A 24007-nucleotide genomic window follows, 5' to 3' on the forward strand; every position below is an offset into this window, starting at 1 on the left:
TGTCTTTTGGTCTAGTGAGGGTGTCTGCTGGTCTAGTATGGGTGTCTCCTAGTCTAGTGAGGGTGTCTGCTAGTCATGTGGAGCAGTCGTCACCATGGAGAATTTGAGTGCTCTTCTAGAGACGAGGAGATACAAGAATTGAGCTCATGGCTCCTGAAAACACCTATCTGAAGACCTGTTCTGCTGGCCTTTCCCAGAGCACAGAGCTCCTCCTTTCTGCTCTCCACCCTGGACTCCTTTCCAGGGGTGCTGAAGTCAGCAGCCACAGCAGCACGATTTAATTCTTGTAGAGGTCGATGGCAGGTGCCAGTTTGGAGGTGACAAGGGTCTCTATGCTCAAATACTTACTGAACACCTACTTTATGTAGAAATGCTGCATTTGGTACTAAACAAGTTCCAGGGAAATTTAAGAAGGAGCTGACAATCGAGGAGCCAAACTGTGCCAACCAGGATAACAACTGCTTACAAAATTTCATAAGGTTAGCTTAGATTTCACACTTTATTCTCCCTCCAGTGTTTCTTTTCATATCATCTCACTATAAAGTGAAGATGTGTGTGTGTGTCTGTGTCTGTGTATTGGGAGGGGAGGATAACTGAGACATGTTAAAAAGAGAAGATTAAACTCTCTGAAATGTTTATTCACTGGGAAAATAAGAGCATGTTTGATGTTCTTGAACAATATGTCTGCAAAATACAGAAAGAGAACAGAAGAGCCATATGGTATGTTGAAACAGAAGAGCCCTAATGATAAACTTTAGTGAATGTAGATATCATGGAATTCATCTACTGCAGAGCTCACTCTTCTTAATCCAGAACTGAACTTCTGGAGGTAAATTGACATATGTCATAGTCTTTAACAAGGGAATGCGATTTGCATTTCTTTTTGTTTGCTACATTCTATACTCTCTTCTCCTCCATAGTTTAAAAAGTTTTGAAAAACTCTTTTATCTAAATACTTCAAACTTACAATTTCATCTACATTTCACGTTTTCCTATAGAAAAAGGATAGACTGTTAGCTCATATTTATCAGTTTTTATTACTTATTTGATAAATTAAGAATCATCTTTCTTCTCCTTCCAGCTCACTGTTCGTGCATAATAAGTATATAAATGTATTTATTTCTCCAGTTGCTTTTGAATTGGTCACACACATTTTTAAATTAAAATTTTCTTAACTTTTTTTACAACCCTATTTTCAGGTCTTACCTCCAGATGGCTTTTGTCTGTTTGCCCAGATCAAATTAACTCACAAAAGATGATTGGCTCATCACTTGGAAGCAGACCGGCCGGGGCACAGGGCTGCCCTCCAATGGGCACTGACAGCGGGTCGGGCTGTGTGAATCTTGCAGTCCTGTGTTTTTTTCCCCACTCTAAAAGCAGTTCATATAAAAAGCTTCAGATAATCTTGGATAAATGTAGAGCTTCTGTAGGTGTAAACTGTGAAAAGAAAAATGGTAATTTGACTTTTGTCATATCCTTATATACAGAGTTAGTTATATAATTGTATAATCACATATGGATTTTAGGAATTTTTCAATTGTTCTATACATAATGAGGGCAATAATACATTGTTATGTGATATGAGCAGTGTCCATTTTTATGAAGAATCAATTTATTTCAACAAGGATTTTTTTTTAATTGACATGCAGTTGATTTACAAAGTTCTATTAGTTTGAAGTGTACAGAACAATGATTTAGTTATTCATACATATATCTCCAAGAAAAAAAGGCAAAATGGCTGTCTGAGGAGGCCTTACAAATAGCTGAGAAAAGAAGAGATGCTAAAGGCAAAGGAAAAAAGGAAAGATTTACACATTTGAATGAAGAGTTCCAAAGAAGAGCAAGGAGAGATAAGAAAGTCTTCCTCAGCGATCAATGCAAAGAAATAGAGGAAAACAACAGAATAGGAAAGACTAGAGATCTCTTCAAGAAAATTAGAGATACCAAGGGAACATTTCATGAAAATGTGGGCACAATAAAGGGCAAAATGGTATGGACCTAACAGAAGCAGAAGATATTAAGAAGAGGTGGCAACAGTATACAGAAGAACCATACAAAAAAAGATCTTCACGACCCAGATAACCACAATGGTGTGATCACTCACCTAGAGCCAGGCATCCTGGAATGTGAAGTCAAGTGGGCCTTAGGAAGCATCACTACGAACAAAACTAGTGGAGATGATGGAATTCCAGTTGAGCTGTTTCAAACCCTAAAAGATGATGCTGTGAAAGTGCTGCACTCAATATGTCAGCAAATTTGGAAAACTTAGCAGTGGCCACAGGACTGGGAAAGGTCAGTTTTCATTCCAATCCCAAAGAAAGGCAATGCCAAGGAATGCTCAAACTACCACACAATTGCACTCATCTCATATGCTAGCAAAGGAATGCTCAAAATTCTCCAAGCCAGGCTTCAACAATATGTGAACTGTGAACTTCCAGATGTTCAAGCTGGTTTTAGAAAAGGCAGAGGAACCAGAGATCTAATCACCAACATCCATTGGATCACTGAAAAAACAAGAGAGTTCCAGAAAAACATCTATTTCTGCTTTATTGACTACATCAAAGCCTTTGACTGTGTGGATCACAACAAACTGTGGAAAACTCTGAAAGAGATGGGAATACAAGACCACCTGACCTGCCTCTTGAGAAATCTGTATGCAGGTCAGGAAGCAACAGTTAGAACTGGACATGGAACAACAGACTGGTTCCAAATAGGAAAAGGAGTACGTCAAGGTTGTATATTGTCACCCTGCTTATGTAACTTATATGTAGAGTACATCATGAGAAACACTGGGCTGGATGAATCACAAGCTGGAATCAAGATTGCCGGGAGAATTATCAGTAACCTCAGATATACAGATGACACCACCCTTATGGCAGAAAGCAAAGAACTAGTAAAGAACCTCTTGATGAAAGTGAAAGAGGAGAGAGAAAACGTTGGCTTAAAGCTCAACATTCAGAAAACTAAGATCGTGGTATGTGGTCCCATCACTTCATGGCAAATAGATGGGGAAACAGTGGAAACAGTGTCAGACTTTATTTTGGGGGGCTCCAAAATCACTGCAGATGGTGATTGCAGCCATGAAATTAAAAGACGACGCTTGCTCCTTGGAAGAAAAGTTATGACAAACCTAGACAGCATATTAAAAAGCAGAGACATTACTTTGCTGACAAAGGTCTGTCTAGTCAAAGCTGTGGTTTTTCCTGTGGTCATGTATGGATGTAAGAGTTGAACTATAAAGAAAGTGAAGTGAATTTGAAAGTGAAGTCGCTCAGTTGTGTCTGACTCTTTGCGACCCCATGGACTATAGCCCACCAGGCTCCTCAGTCCATGGAATTTTCCAGGCAGGAGTACTGGAGTGGGTTGCCATTTCCTTCTCCAGGGGATCTTCCTAACCCAGGGATCAAACCCGGGTCTCCTGCTCTGCAGGCAGACATGCTTTATTGTCTGAGCCACTAGGGAAGCCCAAATATTTCTTTGAGCCCCTTTTTTGGGGGAGGGGAGGCAAGAATCCTGGAGTGGGTTGCCATTCCCTTCTCCAGGAGATCTTCCTGACGCAGGGATTAGAATCCGGGTCTCCCACATTGTTGGCAGACGCTTTACCGTCTGAGCCACCCGGTAAGTCAATAACGAAAGAAAGTCAATAAAGAAAGCTGAGTGCCAAAGAATTGATGCTTTTGAACTGTGGTGTTGGAGAAGACTCTTGAGAGTCCCTTGGACTGCAAGGAGATCCAACCAGTCCATTGTAAAGGAGATCAGTTCTGGGTATTCATTAGAAGGACTGATAGTGAAGCTGAAACTCCAATACTTTGGCCACCTGATGCGGAGAACTGATTGATTGGAAAAGACCCTGATGCTGGGGAAGATTGAAGGCGGGAGGAGAAGGGGACGACAGAGGATGAGTCGGTTGGATGGCATCACTGACACAATGGACATGGGTTTGAGTAAGCCCCAGGATTTGGTGATGGACAAGGAGGCCTGGCGTGCTGCAGTCCATAGGGTTGCAAAGAGTGACTGAACTGAACTGAACGTATATATCTGGGCTTCCCCGGTGGCTTAGCAGTAAAGAATCTGCCTACAGTGCAGGAGCCTCAGGAGACATGGGTTCGATTCCTGGGTTGGAGGAAATGGCAACCCACCCCAGTATTCTTGCTTGGAGAATCCATGGACAGAGGAGCCTGGCAGGCTACAGTCCATGTGGTCTCAAAGAGTCAGACAGGACTGAAGTGACTTAGCACGCATGCACACATATATCTATTTTTATCAAATACTTTTCCTTTATACTATAAAATAGTATAATTACCTGTGCTAAACAGTAGGTCCTTGTTGGTTATCTGTTTTATACATAGTAGGGTATGTATGTTAATCCCAACCTCCTTATTTATCTCTTCTCCGCCTTTCTCCTTTGGTAACCATAAGTTTGATATCTGTCTGTGGCTTACTTCACGTAGTATGCTAATCTCTAGGTCTATCCATGTTGCTGCAAATGGCATTGTTTCATTCTTCTTTGTGACTAATATTCCATTGTATGTATGGACCACATCTTTAGTCATCTTTTGATGTATGTTTAGGCTGCTTCCATGTCTTGACTATTGCAAATAGTGCTGCTGTGAAAGTTGGGGTGCATGTATCTTTTCAAATTAGAGTTTTGTCCAGATATATGCCTAGGAGTGGGACTGCAGGGTCAGGCCATATGGTAACTCTGTTTTTGGTTTTTAAAGGATCCTCCATACTGTTTTTTATGGTTGCTCTTCAATTTCAGGGCAGGAGGGTTCCTTTTCTCCACACTCTCTCCAGCATTTATTATTTGTACACTTTCTGATAGTGCCCATTCTGACTCGTGTGAGGTGAAATCTCATTGTAGTTTTGATTTGCATTCTCTAATAATTTAGCAATGTTGAGCATCTTTTCTTGTACCTTTTGGAGAAATGTCTGTTTAGATGTTCTGCCCATTTTTTGATTGTTTGGTTTTTTTTTTGACATTGAGTTATATGAGCTGCTTGTATATTTCCAAAATCAATCCCTTGTTGGATGCATCGTTGCAAATATTTTATCCCATTCTGTGGGTTGTCTTTTCATTTTGTCTATGGCTTCGTTTGCTGTGCAAAAGGTTTTGCATTTAATTAGGTCCCATTTGTTTATTTTCGTTTTTATTTTCATTCCTCTCGGAGACAGAGCCAAAAAGATATTGCTATGATTTATATCAAAGAGCGTTTTGCCTATGTTTTCCTCTAGGAATTTTTTAGTATCCAGTCTTACATTTAGGTCTTTAATCTGTCTTAAGTTCATTTTTGTGTGTGGTGTTAGAGGATATTCTAATTTCATTCTTTTCCATGTAGCTGTCCGTCTTTCCCAGAACTGTTTATTGAAGACTATCTTTTCTCCATTGTAGATTCTTGCCTCCTTTGTCATAGATTAAATGACCATAGGTCTGGTCTGGTCTGAAATAGCTCAGTCATGTCCGACTCTTTTGCGACCCCACGGACTGTAGCCCACCAGGCTCTTCCATCCATGGAATTCTCCAGGCAATAATACTGGAGTGGGTTGCCATGCCCTTCTCTGGGAGATCTTCCCAACCCAGGGATCAAACTCAGGTCTCCTGCATTGCAGGCAGATTCTTTAATTATCTGAGCCACCATAGGTGCATGGGTTTATTTCTTTCTATCCTATTCAACAAGGATTTAATTCAGCAAATGTTTACTCTTTTCCCATTTTGTGCCATATATTCTTCATGGTCCTGGGATATGTCAGTGAACAGTACAGACAAAAATCTCTGTCCTCATGGAGCTAACATTTTAATGGAAAGAAGAAAGACAGTGAACCTAGTAATAAGAAAATTATTGAACAGATGGAGGAAGGAAAAAGTGGAGCAGGTCAGGGGATGGGGGCAGCCTGGGGAAGGGGCAGAGTGCAGGCTTCAGATTGCATAGGGTAGACAGTAGACCTGATTGAGAAGGTGTCATTTGAATACAGACCAGGCTCGTGCTTAGGGGGAGGAATGTTTTCAAGTGTTTCCATAGCCATAAAGAAGTGAGATAAATGGAGGGAAGACTTTGGCTAACTTGTAATTCTGTCAGAAAGACAAAGGAAGTTGGCCTCTGAGCTTATTATCTTTAACACTTTCATCTTTAAAGTGGAGCACTTTACCTTTTTTTGAGAAACAAAAAACTGCCAATCATTTTGTTATGGAAGAAACAAGCTTGATTCATAGAGTTTTTAAGTCTACAATATATTTTCATTATCTGTGGGCCACTCTGTGTTCTTATAGCAATGAAACATGGCTTCAGTCAGTGGCCTGTGATCAGACAACAAAATATAATTCTTCCTTAGGGACCAAAGATAAATTATAATAGGTCAAAGTTTAAAAGAAATGTGGGAAAATGTCTTTTAACTATAGAATCCCTGGATAACATAGCTCCTTGAGACGGAATGTCTTACTCAAGTTTTCAACATGTGTTCCAGTAGTAATAGTAGCACTGATCTTTGCAAATATACCCATAACTTGAATGGAGAAGGCAGTGGCACCCCACTCTAGTACTCTTGCCTGGAGAATCCTATGGACAGAGGAGCCTGGTGGGCTGCAGTCCACGGGGTCACTAAGAGTCGGACACAACTGAGCAACTTCACTTTCACTTTCCTGCATTGAGAAGGAAATGGCAACCCACTCCAGTGTTCTTGCCTGGAGAATCCCAGGGACGGGGGAGCCTGGTGGGCTGCCGTCTATGGAGTCGCACAGAGTCGGACACGACTGAAGCAACTTAGCAGCAGCAGCAGCAGCAGCAGCAGCAGCAGCAGCAGCCATAACTTGAAAGACTACATCAATACAATCCAATCCCAAAAGACTGTTTTTTTGCCTAAGAGTTATTTCTCATCGTTTGTAATTTTGTCATGAACTGTGACTTCCATTCAGGAAAACTGATGTGATGGTGCTGTCTGAACCACACTGACAGTTGTTTTCCCTTTGAAACCCTGGGTGCCCTGTCTCCAGGAGCAGCCCTCTCGTAGACTACAGCACATGGCCTGACTTGACCTTCCCCCTGAAAAGCCTCATGGTGTTGGAGGGCCTTGGGAGGAAAGTCACAGCTGCGTGTGCTTTAAGATGCTGTTGGCCACTGCAAGAGAAGAGGCTCTTGGTCTACTTATTTTTGCATACCTTGGGATCAACTTAACATCCTAGGGTTTTTCACACCTAGACCTGATCTGTTATGAAAGGACTGGCAAATATATCCAAACGTGACTTCTGTATTTTCCTTCTTCCTTCAGTTTTCTTTTTCATTCAGTTTTTCCTTTTTTTTCCCCTCCCTTTCTCCCTCTCTCCCTCTTTTCCTTGTCATCAGTTCAACAAGTATTTATTGAGAATTTACTCTGAAACGTGCACCACTAGGAATCAGTGGTGAACCTGAGGTTTACCTAAGCAGTTAAGGAATGGACTTTTTTTTAGTTAGAAATTTAGAAGTAATATTCAAACATCTTTTGAGTTTATTTTTAAAAGAGATTTTAAGGGTTGAATAAAATACAGCTGATGATGAAACAAAGAGAAATTCTAAAAATTCCTCACGGTAATTGTAAAGAATTTACTAACAAGCAGGTTTGGGAACCAGTACCAGTCATTCTTCCCATTCCCTTGTTTTAGCTTTGTGAAAGGTGAGATCCTGACTGCTTTGAGATGAGAGGGAAGGAGAGGGATGGAGTGGAGGCGGGGGAGGAGAGCGAAGCCTGAGCAGTCAGGATATGCTGCTCTGCCTGGCTTTGAGCATCCTCCCCAGGACCTCTCCAGCCCTCCTTGTCCATCTTCCTTCTTCTCAGCTCAGCCTGGCTCCTGCCTGCTGGCCACCACCTTCCCCCAGCTCAGGCTTTTCCTCCTGAGCCATGCGGTTCTCACTGTTCTTTACCTGCCCCCCTCCCCCAAGGAGCAGTTTCTTCTTTTATTTCTGCCTTTGGTTTAGCATCTATCATGAACTACCCTGGGCTTGGGACAGCGTATTTGCAGATACCTGGTAGATATTCTGTTTGTTCATTCAAAAACCGTCAACTGCCCATTCTCTCAGGAATTGCTCTGTAGGAGAAACACCAGTTAAACAAACAAACAAACAAAAGGTGTTAAGCCTGTAAGGCACGGGCCTGAGAATTTGGTAGTGAATGCTCGGAAGTAAAGTGCTGTGAAGGGTGCTGTCAGGCGCAAGGCCCAGTGGCAACGCACAGCTGAAATGCCTGAGCCAGTGCTGAGGGGCTGGCTGGGACCTGGTCCTGGTTTATCTATTTATTTATTTTTAAATATAAATTTATTTATTTTAATTGGAGGTTAATTACTTTACAATATTGTATTGGTTTTGCCATACATCAGTATGAATCCGCCACAGGTATACACATGTTCCCTATCCTGAACTCCTCCCCTCCCTCCCGGTACTTTCCCTCTGGGTCGTCTCAGTGCACCAGCCCCAAGCATCCAGTATCATGCATCAAACCTGGACTGGCGACTCGTTTCATAACAGTCCCAGTTTAGATCACGGCCCTGGGACCGTGTCAGGAGGAGAGATGGACACTTTTTTCATTGTAGCAGGAGGGAGACAAGGAAACGTTAAGTAGGCGCTGGTGCGTTAATGGGAATTCCTATCTAAGCTTTTGTTTTCCTTTGTGAGCAAGGAGGGGAAGCTATCTGCTGAGGGAGATGGGAGGAGAGCTTATTTGAAGGATTGACATAAAATAGCTCCTGTAGAGAGAGAGCGAGAGGAGACACTTCAAGGGTCCCAGGGACCACTGAGGGCTTGGTTCCAGTGGTGGACCGTGGGTGATGGCAGCTTTCTCGGAATCGATGTGCTTCTCAACCAAAGCAATCTGCAGGCAGTTTCTGAATGCATAGTACAGGAAATGAACGGGAATTCAAGCTCCTGCTCTGCATTTTATTGGGCGAATGAATCCCTGTTCCTCACTGATGTCCATTCCCTGCTCAACAGCGGGGTGATAATTCCCACACCCATGGTAGTTAACATCTCAGCGTCACGAGATCTTTATATACATGAAAGCATTTTAAACCACAAATCATACAGATGATAGTTATGATCTTGCATATATTATAAATTTGAATCAGGATTTGTCAATTCTGGGTAGACACAAAAAACAACCCCCCTCCAAACCAAAAAAGACCAGTTTCCAAATTAAAGACATGTTAAAATCCAATATAAGTTCTCAATATAGTTATAACAAGAGTAAATGTTCTATAACATTATATACAATATTATATTGTTGTTATTGTTGTTCATTTGCTTAGTCGTGTCAGACCCTTTGTGACCCCATGGACTGCAGCATGCCAGACTTCCTTGTCCTTCACCATCTCCTGGAGTTTGCTCATGTCCATTGCGTTGGAGATGCCATCCAACCATCTTATCCTCTGTAATCCCCTTCTCCTCTTACCTTCAGTCTTTATGTCCATTGAGTTGGAGATGTCATCCAACCATCTTATCTTCTGTAATCCCCTTCTCCTCTTACCTTCAATCTTTCCCAATAAATGACTGCTGCTGCTGCTGCTGCTGCTGCTAAGTCGCTTCAGTCGTGTCCAACTCTGTGCGACTCCATAGACGGCAGCCCACCAGGCTCCCCCGTCCCTGGGGTTCTCCAGGCAAGAACACTGGAGTGGGTTGCCAGTGTTCCTGGAGTGGGTTCCTCCTCCAATGCATGAAAGTGAAAAGTGAAAGTGAAGTCGCTCAGTCGTGTCCGACTCCTAGCGACCCCATGGACCGCAGGCCTACCAGGCTCCTCCGTCCGTGGGATTTTCCAGGCAAGAGTACTGGAGTGGGGTGCCATTGCCTTCTCACTCAGTAGCATTATTGAAGAGGAAAAAAATTGAAAATAATCTCTTGAGTGCCACAAACTAGCAAGAGGTTAATTTTCCAGAAATACGAAAACACAAAGTTTTAGGGCCAACTAAAAACACTTTTAAACAGTGTAAATATATTCTTATTTCAATACATTGAATGTTTTTTTTTATTAGGCTCAGTTTCTTTTTAGAAGAATGATTTTTAAAAAGCATTCAAAAAATATTATTCTTTCATGCCGTATTTGGTATTTTTAAAAGTCCAACAAAATAGTACTGCTGTTGAGAAAACGTGTGTGCAGTAAGCACCCTACTGCCCTGAACCTTTTCTGTTGGTGTAGGCTGACCGAATGGCATATGTGGTGAAGCCAAAAATAGAAAACACACACAAGCTTCTCATTTCTCTTTCCTATAGAAATATCTTTAATAAGCACAGTTGATATAGACTCTCTTCATTTTAGCTGCTGGGCATAATCCTCTGGGAATCCGACTCTGCTTGTCTTTCAGCATGCTTAATAGTCTGAACGTTTAACATTTTTAAAGGGTAGTTTTTCATCACAAGTTCTGGATTATCTTTTCACATACCGTTTTCATGCTTCCATTTATATCCCCTGATTAATCCAAATTACTGACTGAAACTGCCTTGAGATAGACCCAAACTGTAAGCAGCACTCCAGGCCCAAAGAAGTAGCTGTGTGCCAGGATCACATTTGACAATACAATATGTCTTTGCTGCTAGCCATATATATATTTACAGTAATTTACTAGGAAATATAGTCTGATATTGAATATGATCCTATATCAAGCTGGAGGACCATGCTGCATTTTCATTGAGGAGCCATTGTAGGCAAAACTGTCTCTCCCATTACTAGTAGCTATTTAGCCTAGCTATTTCCTTCAGGCACTTAGTAAAGTTGAATATTCTTTGTGTGGGGACAACTGTATAGTCCCAGGACATTGACTGCTCTCCTGGAGACTTCTCATGAAGAAAATAGGAGAGAAAAAAGGAAGAGAAGTATATATTGAAAATGCAAAATGTGTGTTTTTTTTTCAGAATCAGTAAACAAGCATTGGAGAGGGGGGAAAGTGGGTGGTTAAGAGTGAGCTCGTGTGTTATGCGTATGTGCCTGTGTTAGAACTTAGCTGAAAGGCAGGGGGGCTGTCCTCAGCCAGGAGCTTCCTCAGCAGGAAGCCTCCCTAGGTCAGCGCGCTCCTGGGATCGCCTATTTGGCCGCTCTCTCCACACTGTGCCTTCCTGCATCCACACGACGGCCGGTGGTTGGATGTTCCAACAGCAGGAAGGTCAGCCCTCCGTCACAGGTGCTGCTGAGCGCCGCGCCTCCCACCTCACTCTTTACCTTGCTGCTTTGTACCGTTCGTGCGAGCAAGTGTGAGGAGCGGGGTGGGTGCCGGCAGGGCAGCAGGAGCGTGGGCTTCCTCGCCCCCGGGCGGCAGCATCCTGTGTGCCCGGGGCCGCCAGTCCCTGCAGGGCCCCCGTTTTCCTATAGGTAGTCACGGAAGTTGGGAGAGCATTAGAAACCTTTAAAAAAGATTTTTCTCAACTATGATCGTCAGTAAATTTGGCACAGTCTGTAATTTCTATGTAATTCATGCTTAAAATAGCCTGTATTTCATGTTTAAACACATTTTGTTTTCACCAGAATATTTTTTACCAGTTATCAAAGACTCTCTCAACAAGAGTATAGGTTTCTTAATTTTGTGATGGTACCAACTGACATAAATTCAGTTAATTATGGTGATAGCTACATCAAATGTATATAGCATAATTATCGAGTATTTTATTACCTGAGGAAATAGGTTTAATTTTTAGCTGCACAGTGCCACCTAGTGGATATGTGGTATAAGAACACCTTCGTATTTTCTCCAGATTTCCAGGTTTGGTGTAATTAGTTTATAGGTATAGTTATAGGCAGCTTACCGGCTTCTCTGGTAGCTCAGCTGGTAAAGAATCTGCCTGCAGTGCGGGAGACCTGCAGTCGATCCCTGGGTTGGGAAGATCCCCTGGAGGAGGGCATGACAACCCACTCCAGTATTCTGGCCTGGAGAATTCCATGGACTGTATATGTATAGTTCACGGGGTCGCAAGGAGTCAGACACAACTGAGTGACTTTCACTTTTTCATAGGCAGCTTAAAGGTATAGGCAGCTATAATAGCTACCTTCTGTTATTTATCGCTTTTCTAAAACAAAGAGTCTATATGGGAAGACTTGTGTATTCAGAGTTTGGTTATAGAGATGCCAAAATAAAAGTCCCTAGGCCATAAACTTTATCAGAATTCTTCATGTCGGCTCTTTCTCGGTTGTGCTTCATTTCTTTGAGCATTTATTTTTCTTGTTGTTGTTTTGGGTTACATTCTGTGAATACTTTAACGTTGCTTTTATTAATGATGATTTCCCAAGTAGGCTTTCTGCTCCTCCGTTGCTCTTTCATCGCCTGGTACGTGTTTCATGCCTTTCCGTCCCATGGGACTGTGTACCCCACCACGGCACCCGGCACACCCAGCGCTGAGTGTACAGCTGGTGAGGAGAATGGCAGGAACGCCTGGGATCCGATGATACAAATACAGGAAAACTTTGAAAGTTGTCTTAGCAGTGCCAAGGAGTTGTTGATTGGCACAGTTTGTGGTCTACTCCGTTTACATGGCATAGTATTCAAAACCTTTAACGCTGAACCCCATTTCTCCATGAATTATATTCTCTTGTGGTCCAAATGGACTATGGTGTTACATATGCATACAAAGGAGATACCTTTTATTCAACTAAAGGATGTTAGTCAAAATTAGTACCAATAAAGTATTTGGCATAACCCTGGTAGATCAACACTACAAACTAGGGGTTCAGATCCTGTTCTCTTTCTTTCCGCAGCATCACCATCAGTTTCGTGTTATATAAACTCAGGCCACACGGGACCAGAGCCAAATGAGGGTTTTAGAGTGAGGCTCTCCATCCCTTCACTTTTTTTCCATTTAAGAAAAGAACAGAAAGGAAAGAGCAGGCAGGAATATACTAGAGGCCAAAAGAGTAAAAAACACACTTATAAACAAAATGGCAAAATCTGAAAATATTTCTGAGGTAAGTGTAATATACTGTCCTTATTAAGAAGAAGAAAAGAGAAACCTAGGACTTTGGGAAAGTAATTTGATTTTTTTAAAAGCTGTATTCACTAAAGTTGAACTGAGACTACAAGTGAGATTAGCTGTTTATGAGCTCATTCATGCTACTGTAGAGCAGATAAGCAGACATCTGGAGAAAGCAAGGAAAGCCTCTGATGGCTTTCAGCACAGCCTGAGAGACATGAAGCAAGACGGTGTGATGTAGAAACCCTTGTGCCGGTGCCCAGAAAGAAAATGTAAACAGTCTAAAAGCTTTTAACATTCTTTACTGTCACCTCAGTTGTCTGCAGTCCTTCCCTTACCTATCCATCATTCAGTTTCCAAAAGAGCGAAAATTGGAAAAAAACGCACGCGAGTTTCACAGTCTCGATATAATCATTACTCAATTCTAGTTTGTGACGAGACATTCAGTTCTGCAAGTTTGAATCTGCCCAGACTGGAATGCTTAGATGGTAGCTGCCGACAATTTCACAGTAATTTTTGGTTGGGCTTGCCTTTGAGTAAATCACATCAGGAAAAATAAGGTTAATTTCCATTACCTCTGCTTTGTCTAGCAAATAATTGCATCAGATTTTGTTCCTAAAGTGTCTCAGCGAGTTGGTGATAGACTTTGAACTCTTTGAAGATGATAAAGGGATGAGAGAAGTACACGTGGCTGGAGTTTATGTATGTCGCAGGCTTTAACCCTGGTGTAACTCTTGAAAGCAGCTCCTCATCTCTGAGGTGGAAGCCATAGACCTCAGCAGCACCCAGAGAATGACTGATGATTGGGTTTTTGACCCAGAAAAATGCTACCTTATCATTACATTTTCGTTGTCTTTTGTGTCTGATTCTGATTCTGCATTCATTGGCCTAAACCCGTGTCTTTTTTTTTTTTAATTGGAGTATAGCTGCTTTACAATGTTGTGTTAGTTTCTGCTGTACAGAAACTATTATTTCTAGTTGAAGACAACACACATCCATCACTTTATGCCTTTCAAACAAACAGTGTATATGAGAAAGTGTTGTATGGGTCTGTGTTTGAATGCATATATAGTAGGCATTCCTTGAGTGTATGCAAGGACTTCCCTGGTGGTCAGATAGTAAAGAATCCTGCAACGCAGGAGACATGGATTTGATCCCAAAGCCATACCCATGCTACAGACCAGGAGAGACCAGAAACAGGAAAATTCAATCCATCTCTTGGCTTCCTTGAAGCAAGAGGTGGGAGAGGACAGTGCCTAGTGATTCTAAATGTATTTTTTATCCTTTCCCTGATTCTTTTATGTATCATACTATCTGTTTTTTTCCTGTTCTGAGGTCTCCAAACTCACTTCTGAAACTTCCTCAAATTAGCTTCCACATTGGACATCTGGTCAGGGACAGACTGTAGATCTCTCCTCTCTCTCTCTTTTCTTCCCTAAGAAAATGGCAGAAAAGGGCCTTATGACCTCACCTTTATCGCCACCTTCCTCCTGCTCTTCAAGTCTCCATTAAGCAGCAGTCTGCTTTATTTACATCTGTTTCTTCAAAGAAAAACTTAGTTGATGTGCCAAACTCTGTATTGTCAAGCTTTTCTAGAAATGTTATCTTTAAGGAGATTTATAAAAACAAGAAGAATCTTTGTGGTTTTGTTCTGAAAGCTGGAAGTGCTGAGAAATAAGGCAGACTTCCAATGCTGAGCTTTTTCACTTTCAAGGTGTAAAGGACGTGTAATGGGTTCTACACATGTTTATGAGGAAGCTGTAGAAATATTTATTCTTTTTGTTCTGGCAAAGCATGACCCGCTACATTGAGAGTACTTCCTTCATGAGACATTTTGTCATGGGATAAAGAAACAGAAAAGGCAGGATCAGCCTCCTTGCCTAAATAAGTGAAAATCACTGCAGATTTCTTCTGAGAGTTGCTGTTTTGAAGAAACATTTTGTATATTGGGTGGAATTATCTAAGCAGCATGCCGATATGCAAACTACTGATTTTAAAATCAGACCTAGCTCCCTTCTTTATTTATAGTTAATGAACAGACTTAGCAAGATACGTGATACATGGTATCCAGGACAGTTTCAACATAAGCTTTATTAAGCATTATTGTTGTTTAGTCGCTAAGTTGTGTTCAACTCTTAGCAACCCCATGGACTGTAGCACTCCAGGCTTTCCTGTACTTCACCGTCTCCTGGAGTTTGCTCAGACTCATGCCCATTGAGTCAGTGATGCCATCCAACCATCTCATCTTCTGTTGCCCCCTTCTCCTCCTGCCTTCAATCTTTCCCAGCATCAGGGTCTTTTCCAATGAGTTGGCTCTTTGCATCAGGTGGCCAAAATATTGGAGCTTCAGCTTCATCATCAGTTCTTCCAATGAATATTCAGGGTACCATCACTGTATTTTATTTTTCTCTTTCTGTCTTCACACATATTGGTAAATACACATATACCTAAATGTACAAATATGTTTATACACTAGACATGCAAAGTAATTTTTGTGTGGGTATTGCCTTGAATTCCACACAGTCTCAAGAGAGGCGTCCTTACTGCCCTGGTGGACATGGAGTTGAGTTCCTTAATGAGTCCGGAGTTTTCACATTTCGGTGACTACAATTGTAGGACTTCTGAAGAAACCTGGAAGCCCTGTGCCCACGTGTCTCTCGCTTCTGCTTGCTTCCTGTAGACGCCCCTCTACCTGGTAAGCCACGGGGAGACTGGACCAGTCAGATGCAACAGGTGCAAAGCCTACATGTGTCCGTTCATGCAGTTCATCGAAGGAGGGAGGAGGTACCAGTGCGGCTTCTGCAGCTGCGTGAATGACGGTGAGTGGTGCCCACGGCGGCTCTGAGAGCCGGCTGCTCCTTCGGAGGTTTCCTGCCTACGTCATCACGCCCATGACCTCTCGGCTCGAGGGCGTGCTCTGGTGGGGGAGCAATGCTGGCCTCCTTGTGCACTCACACCCTTCACACAGCCCATGGCTTCGCCCAGCCCCCACCCAGTGCAGGAGACTGACAGAGTGAGGCCTCCTCAAAAAGACCTTTAAAAGCCCCGTGCTGTGGCGTGGGAGCTCAGTTCCCAGCCTTGTCTCGAGGACAGGCCCCTGGGAGGTTTCTCGCCCTGCAGCGGCTGTGGCACCTGTTCCGCACACAGTGGGTATACTAGTGCGAGCAGGCTCCGCTGGTTCTCCGCCTTTCCTGCTCTTTCTAAGGAAGGTCTTATTCCATCGCTCGTGCTTCACGAAATCTGCAACCAAATCCTACACAACCCTGGGACCTGCATTTCAGGAACCCTGTGAGCACACGCTTCCGAGTGCTTTAGTTTTGGGGGAAGACGTCAGTAGATGGCAGAGGCCTCTCCTGGAGCATTTTTGCCACGCCTCCACAAGGTCCCAGCGTGTTCACTCAAGCCCTCAACTTTCTTTGCAAGGTGATCAGAAATCCATCCAGGATCCATCCGCAAAGAGCATCTAGGATCTTTGTTTTCTCTGGCCTCACGCCCAAAGTGTCAGCGCGAAGGCTTAAAAGGCCCTGCCACTTCCTGGTAGAGGAAAAACACACAAAATTCTTGTATTTCTACACCCGAGGGAATACCTTGGGTGTCCACTCCTAGGAAGCTGCTGTGTTCATTTTCTAATAGGGTTGTTCATATTGTTGTTGTTGTTCAGTTGCTACGTTGTGTCTGACTCTGCGATCCTATGGACTGCAGCACGCCAGGCTTCCCTGTCCTTCACTGTCTCCTTGAGTTTGCTCAGACTTATGTCCACTGAGTCAGTGATGCCATCCAACCATCTCATCCTCTGTCACCCTCTTCTATTGCCTTCAGTCTTTCCCAGCATCAGGGTCTTTTCCAATGAGTCTGCTTTTCACATTAGGTGGCCACAGTATTAGAGCTTAAGCATCAGTCCTTCCAATGAATACTCAGGGTTGATTTCCTTTAGGACTGGCTGGTTTCATCTGCTTGCTGTCCAAGGGATTCTCAGGAGTATTCTTCAACACAACAGTTCAAAAGCATAAATTCTTTGACACTCAGCTTTCTTTATGGTCCAACTCTCACATCCATACATAACTAGTGGAAAAACCGTAGCTTTGACTATATGGACCTTTGTCAGCAAAAATACTAGATTCTAATATTTGTGTCTGTAAGAAAGCCAGACCCCCTTAGATGTACATTGGTACCTGCATTCTTCATTTAGGTTTAGAGAAGGCAAAGTCTTGTTAGAACCTTGCAGGCATGGTCAAATGGTTTCGCTCTGTTTTCCTTCAAAACGTCAGGGATTCTCTCTCAGTCGGAAGAACTTGAGGCCAAAAACGCAGGAAGACAGGTGTCACGTGGCCTCATGTAATTTATGGGGGGACTTGAATCTGGTTTATAAAACATGGCAGGTAATATTAAATGCTAACAAATATAAAGCTAATTGATTTTAAGGGGAATTTTTTTTTTCACCAATTACATGTAGATGTGTGAATAAAATAAATTCTAGAAAGTGTATAGAAAGTACCACCCATACATCCTGGAATAGCTGGTGCAGCACTATCCATCTCATCTATTCTTGCCTGGAAAATTCCATGGATAGAGGAGCTTGACAGGCTGCAGTCCACGGGGTTTCAGATGAGTTGGACACGACTAAGTAACTGAGCGTGCTAAACATAACAGGAGAGCAGTTTAAGGCCGTCATAGCCTTCTTAGCTCAGCTGAGACTATCAGCTTCCCACTGCCACAATCTTTTCAGAACACTGAATTTTCCAAGTTCAGAGATCCCTATGTACAAGTGAATCTTATAAAACTTGTTTAAAAAGAAATGGCCACAATATAGTAAGAAAATAGAAAAAAAAAAAAACAAGCCTTAGTAACTATTTTCTTAGGTCCAAACTAAGAAAACAGTCCTGTTGTAACCCACGTGCTAGTGATTGTGAAAGTCACTCAGTCATGTCCGACTCTTTGCAACCCCATGGACTATACAGTTCATGGAATTCTCCAGGCCAGAATACTGGAGTGGGTAGCCTTTCCCTTCTCCAGGGGATCTTCCCAACTCAGGGATCGAACCCACGTCTCCCACATTGCAGGCGGATTCTTTACCAGCTGAGCCACCAGGGAAGCCCAACCTGTGTGCTAGTTCATAACTAAAAATAAACAATCCTGAGTTACTGGTTTTAAAACAAGTCATTAGTTACATGGCTTTACAAATGAAAATGTTGTTCTTTATGAAATGCTTAAAACCAGAGCATAGCGAGTTACTCTAAGCACTCCTGTTGTCAGTGGTTTAATAGTCAGCCCCGTTCTTCTCAAGGCAGTAGAGTTCATTTGCACAGAGATACCAGGCCTTATTTGTCCAAGAGTTCAGTGTGTGAGTCATAAGTGTTCCTGTCCTATTGGATGACTTCCAGGGCTTTGCCAGAACTAACCTTCTTAGACATTTGAATCAAATTAAGAGTTCCTCAGTTGAGATCTCTTGGTGTAGTCTTTCCCTAATACAGTAATCGTCTCCACTCTGAAGCTCAGACATTAAAGATTACCGTGCAAACTCCCCATGGCTGAAGACATCTCTGATTAAAAGATAATAAACATTAGAGCTAATAGTATAGTCCAAATAACCAATGTATATTTGCTGGGGTATTGAAAATTTAAATAGTTTGAAAGTTAGAATTCCTTTGAGAAAAGGTAATTAAATAGGGAGAATTAACTTTTGGTTGTGACGATTTAAAAACTCCTCTGCTTTTATCTGCTGCTTCTCTGTAATGATCCAGACCATTAATATTCTTTGTCATCAGTAACTTGCAGGAGGGTCAGGAAGATATTTTAGAAAACCCTCATTCTTTCCAAGACTGGAAAGAAAGACTAGTGGATTTTTAGAATATGCTACATTCCAGCTTTAAAATGCCTTTTTAAAATCTCATACTAACTCCTTTCCTCCCATAATAAACTTTGAGAACTTACTAAATTGTCTGTGTTGTAAAAACAAAAGATTCCCTTTCCTATTTTGTTTTTATTAGTTCCACCATTCTATTTCCAACATCTGGATCACATCGGAAGAAGACTGGACCACTATGAGAAGCCAGAGTTATCTCTAGGATCATATGAATATGTTGCTACTTTGGATTACTGCAGGGTAAGTGCTCCCAGGACTAACAGTGTTTATATATGGATATCAGATACAAGTGAATAACTTTCATGTTTAATGAACTGACTCTTAATTCACAACCAAAGCATTTGAGTGGTGCCGTGGGGAAGTAGAAATCCCTAAGACACAGATCAAGCCGTCTAGGCTGTTAATGTGATTAAACAGCCAGACCATCCACTGCAGTGACAGGAAGAAAAAAAATAATAATTCCATTTTTATGTCCCTTTAAGAGAGAATATGCTAGGTTCTTAATGCAGCAGTTCCCTACAGGCCCTCTGCCCTATTTGTTTGGTCAGTCATCCCCAAAGAATCTCCCTTCTCAGGCTGAAGGTCAGCCAGTATGGTCAGCAAGGCTATTGACGCGTTTCTCTGGCTCTCTTCTCCACTCCCGCTGGCACCACCGTAAGTTAGGCTCTCAGAATCGCCCTTAGATTATTTCAGCAGCCCGGGATCCTGTCCTCTGGCTTCCTTGCTTTAAAATGTAACTGTGAGACTCCTCCTACTGCCTCAATCTAAAAAATTAAATTCAAAAGTTTGTTTCCTTATAAGACCATTAGCTCTCACCTCAGCTGCAGCTTCAATTGTACAAAACTCTGGCTCCCATACCCTGAAAGGATCACTCCTCTGCTCAACTCCATGCTTGTATCTAAGATGTTCTTTTGACTTTGACTGCATTTTCATCCCCCTGTTACAGGAGATGAAATACATATCCCACCCAGCAAATTCCTACTTATTCTCTAATCTCTGGCTGAAATTTTATTTTATGTGAGTGTCTCTCTGACTTTCTCTGACCTTCTCTGACTTCATCGTGGTTGTTATTTACTAAATGTTCTGATTTGTCTTCCACGTAATTTGGTCCGTGTGTCTGTCTTAGCAGTTATCCCCACAGAATTTAAATCTTCCTATGTTTTCCCTCTTCCTAGATTCTGATATCATTGGGAACAAGAATCTGTCCTCGCTATGTTTTTTTTTTAAATATATTAGCTTTTTTGAATTTGATTGCTAGATTTCTGGCTGTGCTGAGTCGTCGTTGCTCCCAGGGCGTTCTCTAGTTGCGGCGAGTGGGCGCCACTCTCCAGATGGGATGTGAGGGCGCCTCACTGTGCTGGCTTCTCTGTTGCGGAGCCCAGGCTCTGGGTGCGTGAGCTTCAGTAGTTTCGGCACACGGGTTTAGTTGCTTTGTGGCATGTGGGATCTTCCCAGACCAGGGATTGAGCCCGGGTTCCCTGCCCTGGCAGGTGGATTCTTAACCACTGGGCCACCAGCTGTCCTTACGGCAGCTACCACAGTTCCTGCTGCGGGGTAGGCAGCTGATCAGTGTGTGCGGACAGGTGGGCAAGTGAGTCAGTGGATGAGGAAATGAATTTGCAAGTGTGTCCCTACTCCCCGGACCAGCTGTTTCCCTTCTCCAACCTCCTAGTGATAGTGACATCATTATGGGTATCTTGCAGGTCTTTAAAATTCTTGCATGGTTTGAAAACATCTTCTTAGATGTCACTTCAAGTTTCAGCTTGCATCTGAAGTGCTATGTGTAGACTTGAAGAAACAGTCATTCTGACTTACTTCCCCTTCCAAAAACGAGTGCTCCCGAGGGCCCAGTCCTCAGGAAACGGCCTCTGACCCACAGACGTCTTCCGTAGATATGTGCTAGGGGGCCAGCCCACATTGTGTTGAGTAAAAATTGCAAAGAACATTGTTCCTAATTAGAAGTTTTTCCAACTGAGTGAATTTAAAAATGTTTTCCGATTAATATGCCTTTTTCATGTATTTTAGTGTGTTATATGAGTTTTTCACACATGACATAGACCTAGTTATCAGAGAAGAGTTCAGGCTCTATTAGTTTTATGTGTAACATTGGAACATATTTAGGGGAAATGTGAAAACATTTTTTGGTACAAATGATTTATTTCACACCAAAAAGATGTCCTAGAGTACCAGTTGCTTTTGGACAGCTTATTTGTCCTTTAACTGACTGAAGGAAAAGGATTAGGCAGAACAGAAACATTTGAAGTTCTAATTAAATATAATAGAGCTATTGTAACCTAGTGACAGAAAATTTATTCACTGATCTTTGCAGCTGGAGTATAAATCTAACTATGCTCCGAGTTTCCAGTTCTCTGCCAAAAAGGCTATATTATCTTGATTTTCTGCTTTTTTAGTAGAAACCTAGGCAGGGAGTCAAATCTATTTCTGGGAACAAAAGTCTCAGTATCTTCAAACTCTGCTATGTGGAAATGCTCCAGACATCTCATTGATGGGAAATCTCACACAGCGGGCAAGGAACCAAATAAAAACTGTACATTTCAAAGAGTTTTTAAAAATAAGCTTAATGTTCCTTTTGTTATTCCAAATAAGGTTCCTAATAAAAAGATGCTCTTAATATCTTAAAATTTAATTATAACTTAAAATGTAAATGAAGTATAATAATGAATTGCCTTAGGGATTTGGATGATGAAATCGTCCAAATTTGTATGAGCGTATTTAATTTGTATGTGACTTCCCTGCCAGTTCAGTGGTTAAGACTTCACCTTCCAATGCAGGAAGTGTGGGTCAGTTCCTGGTCAGGGGGCTAAAGATTCTACATGCCCAAAACCAAAACATAAAAAAACAGAAGCAATATTGTAACAAAGTTAATAAAGATGTTAAAAAAATGGTCCACATTAAAAAAAAAAATCTTTAATTTGTATGTGTATTTTTTAACACCATACAAACTTACAGGAGAATTACAAAATCACATTTTTACTATTCCTTTGAGTTTATCTTAATGCCAACTTTAGATAATAAAATCAGCACTCATAGCATTCACTGTGAGCGATGCTCTGTGCTAAGTGCTTTCTCCGTATTGTATCATGCAGTTCTCCCAGCGAACTCATGTGGTTAGTTACCACCATCATGTGGGGAAACTGAGGCTTAGAGACCTTAAGTGCCAACCTCAGGCCATACATATAGAAAATGATGGGGCCAGACCGGCAACCACGTCTGTGTGACCACACAGCCCCTGTTCCCTATCTGTGTGCTGTGGATATGTTGGCATGTATTTGCAAAATCACCGTATAGTTTTCTTAGAAGAAAAGACCCAGCTCTGTCTCATAACTGGAAGTTTTTTACCTCGAAGTTTACGGAATATATCTATCTATGCATATAGTGTACCTGGAAGGTAAACTTTCATTCTAAATGAGTAGTTTTTTGTTGTTTTTTTTTTTTTAATGTAGTTTCTCCATTTAATTTTGGTTCACTTTGACATTTGTATTATACCTAATATGTCCAAGGCTCATTGGTTGTAATTCCCAAACTAGCAAGGATTTGAACCCAATCTCAGTCCTTCCCATGCACAGAGACCTGATAAGAAAAGTACATAATTATAAATCCAAATGGAAATGCTATGAGAGGTGAATAATCGGAGTGCCATGAGAAAACAGATGAGCAATCATTTCTCATTTGGAGAGGATTGAAGAAGGGCTTTAGAAAGTAAGTGCCATTTGAGCAGAGGATGGACATGTGAAAACGGAAGGGGAAACTAAGTGGTGAGCGGAAGCAGCTTCTCAGGTGTCTGTGCAGCTTACTCCAGGTCCTTTGGGCAGCCCACTCCAGCACTCTTGCTGGGAGAATCCCATGGACAGAGGAGCCTGGCAGGCCACAGTCCATAGGGTCGCACAGAGTCCATGCGACTGAAGCGAGTTAGCACTTTTGGGGATGAGGTGGGTTTTGCAGATGAACAGTGGGGCCCTGGTAGAGGGACTAGAATAATTGGAGAGTATATTCCTCTTTCCCCCAAAACACAATCACATTCAAATATTTTTAAAAAACACTGTGCCAAACAAAATAGTTTTTCCCGGCAAGGAAATATTTTTCTTGGCCCAGGCCCACTAGGTTGTGACTTCTGGATAGAAAATGTTTTGAAAATGGCAAACACTTAAATTGGAGGAATGTGTTTGGGGGCATGATAGGAAGTAAAGCTGGGAAGTTGTTTTGAGACCAGACCATCCTTTTATGTTCCACTAGGCTTGGCATAGCTTTGATCTCTTATGCTTTTATATGTGTTTGCTGAATGAGTATTATGGAGAGTTTCAAATGCCAGGCCATTGAAGAATTTTATTAATTCAGGAGGCCATGAGGACAGTCAAAGGCTGAGAGGGAACTGTTGCTGTTAACCCACCCACCCATCTATGCCTTCATTCAAGTGTTGCGCAGCACTGAGCACCCTTCTGACTTGGCTCGGTGCCCAACTGGGGGCTCGGTAGGCTGCCTGTCCTCAGAGGAGCAATGCTGGGGTCTGTATTGTGCCTTGGGTACTTTATTCTGACAGCAGTCCATGTCCTGAGAGGAGGGAGATTGGTGAATGTAGTAGTTAACCAGTTAACATGCAAGAGAAAATGAGGGTCATTTAGCAATTCCTCAGGAAAAAAAAAATTAAAAATTGAATTGCCAAATGGTCCAGCAATTCCACTTCTGGGTATATTCCCAAAATAATTGAAAAGAGAGTCTCAGAGAGAGATCTGTACGTCTGTGTTCATAACAGCATTAGTCACAATAGCCAAAAGGTGGAAGCAACCCAGGTAGTCGTAGATGGATGAATGGCTGAACGGAATGTGGTATGTACAGACCATGCAGTATTAGCGAGCCTGAGAAACGAAGGGAATTCTGATACGTGCTTCAACGTGGATGCATGTTTAGGACATTATGTTTAGAGAAGCCAGTCGCATAAATGACAAATACTGTAGGATTTTACTTATATGAATTACCTAGAGTAGCTCAACTCATAGAGACAGAAATTAGAAATGTAAAACAGCGGTTGCCAGGGACTGGGGCGGGGGGATGGTAAATGATTGTAAATGGGTATGAAGTTTCCGTTTCGCGTGCTAGAGACGGATAGTGGTGACATTTGCACAACAGTGTGAGTGTGCTTGATAGCACAGAATTTGCACTTAAAAATGGCGGCTGTTCTTGTTTTGTCACTAGGCTGTGTCCAACTCTCTCGTGACTC

The 24007-nt window shown here is 42.2% G+C and overlaps 1 protein-coding gene across 2 annotated transcripts in view; it reads left to right on the forward strand.

The window, feature by feature from the left end:
* The window catches only part of SEC24D (SEC24 homolog D, COPII coat complex component), a 113752-nt gene that overhangs the window by 51612 nt on the left and 38133 nt on the right, over positions 1–24007 (forward strand). For both annotated transcript variants that reach the window (XM_040237393.1, XM_040237394.1), the window contains exons 8-9: positions 15589–15727; positions 18896–19011. In XM_040237393.1, coding sequence (XP_040093327.1) covers positions 15589–15727; positions 18896–19011 — 255 coding nt within the window. The remainder of the gene's footprint in view (positions 1–15588; positions 15728–18895; positions 19012–24007) is intronic.

The sequence above is a fragment of the Oryx dammah genome, unplaced genomic scaffold (genome assembly GCF_014754425.2).
Source record: "Oryx dammah isolate SB20612 unplaced genomic scaffold, SCBI_Odam_1.1 HiC_scaffold_3, whole genome shotgun sequence".
In the NCBI taxonomy this organism is placed as follows: domain Eukaryota; kingdom Metazoa; phylum Chordata; class Mammalia; order Artiodactyla; family Bovidae; genus Oryx; species Oryx dammah.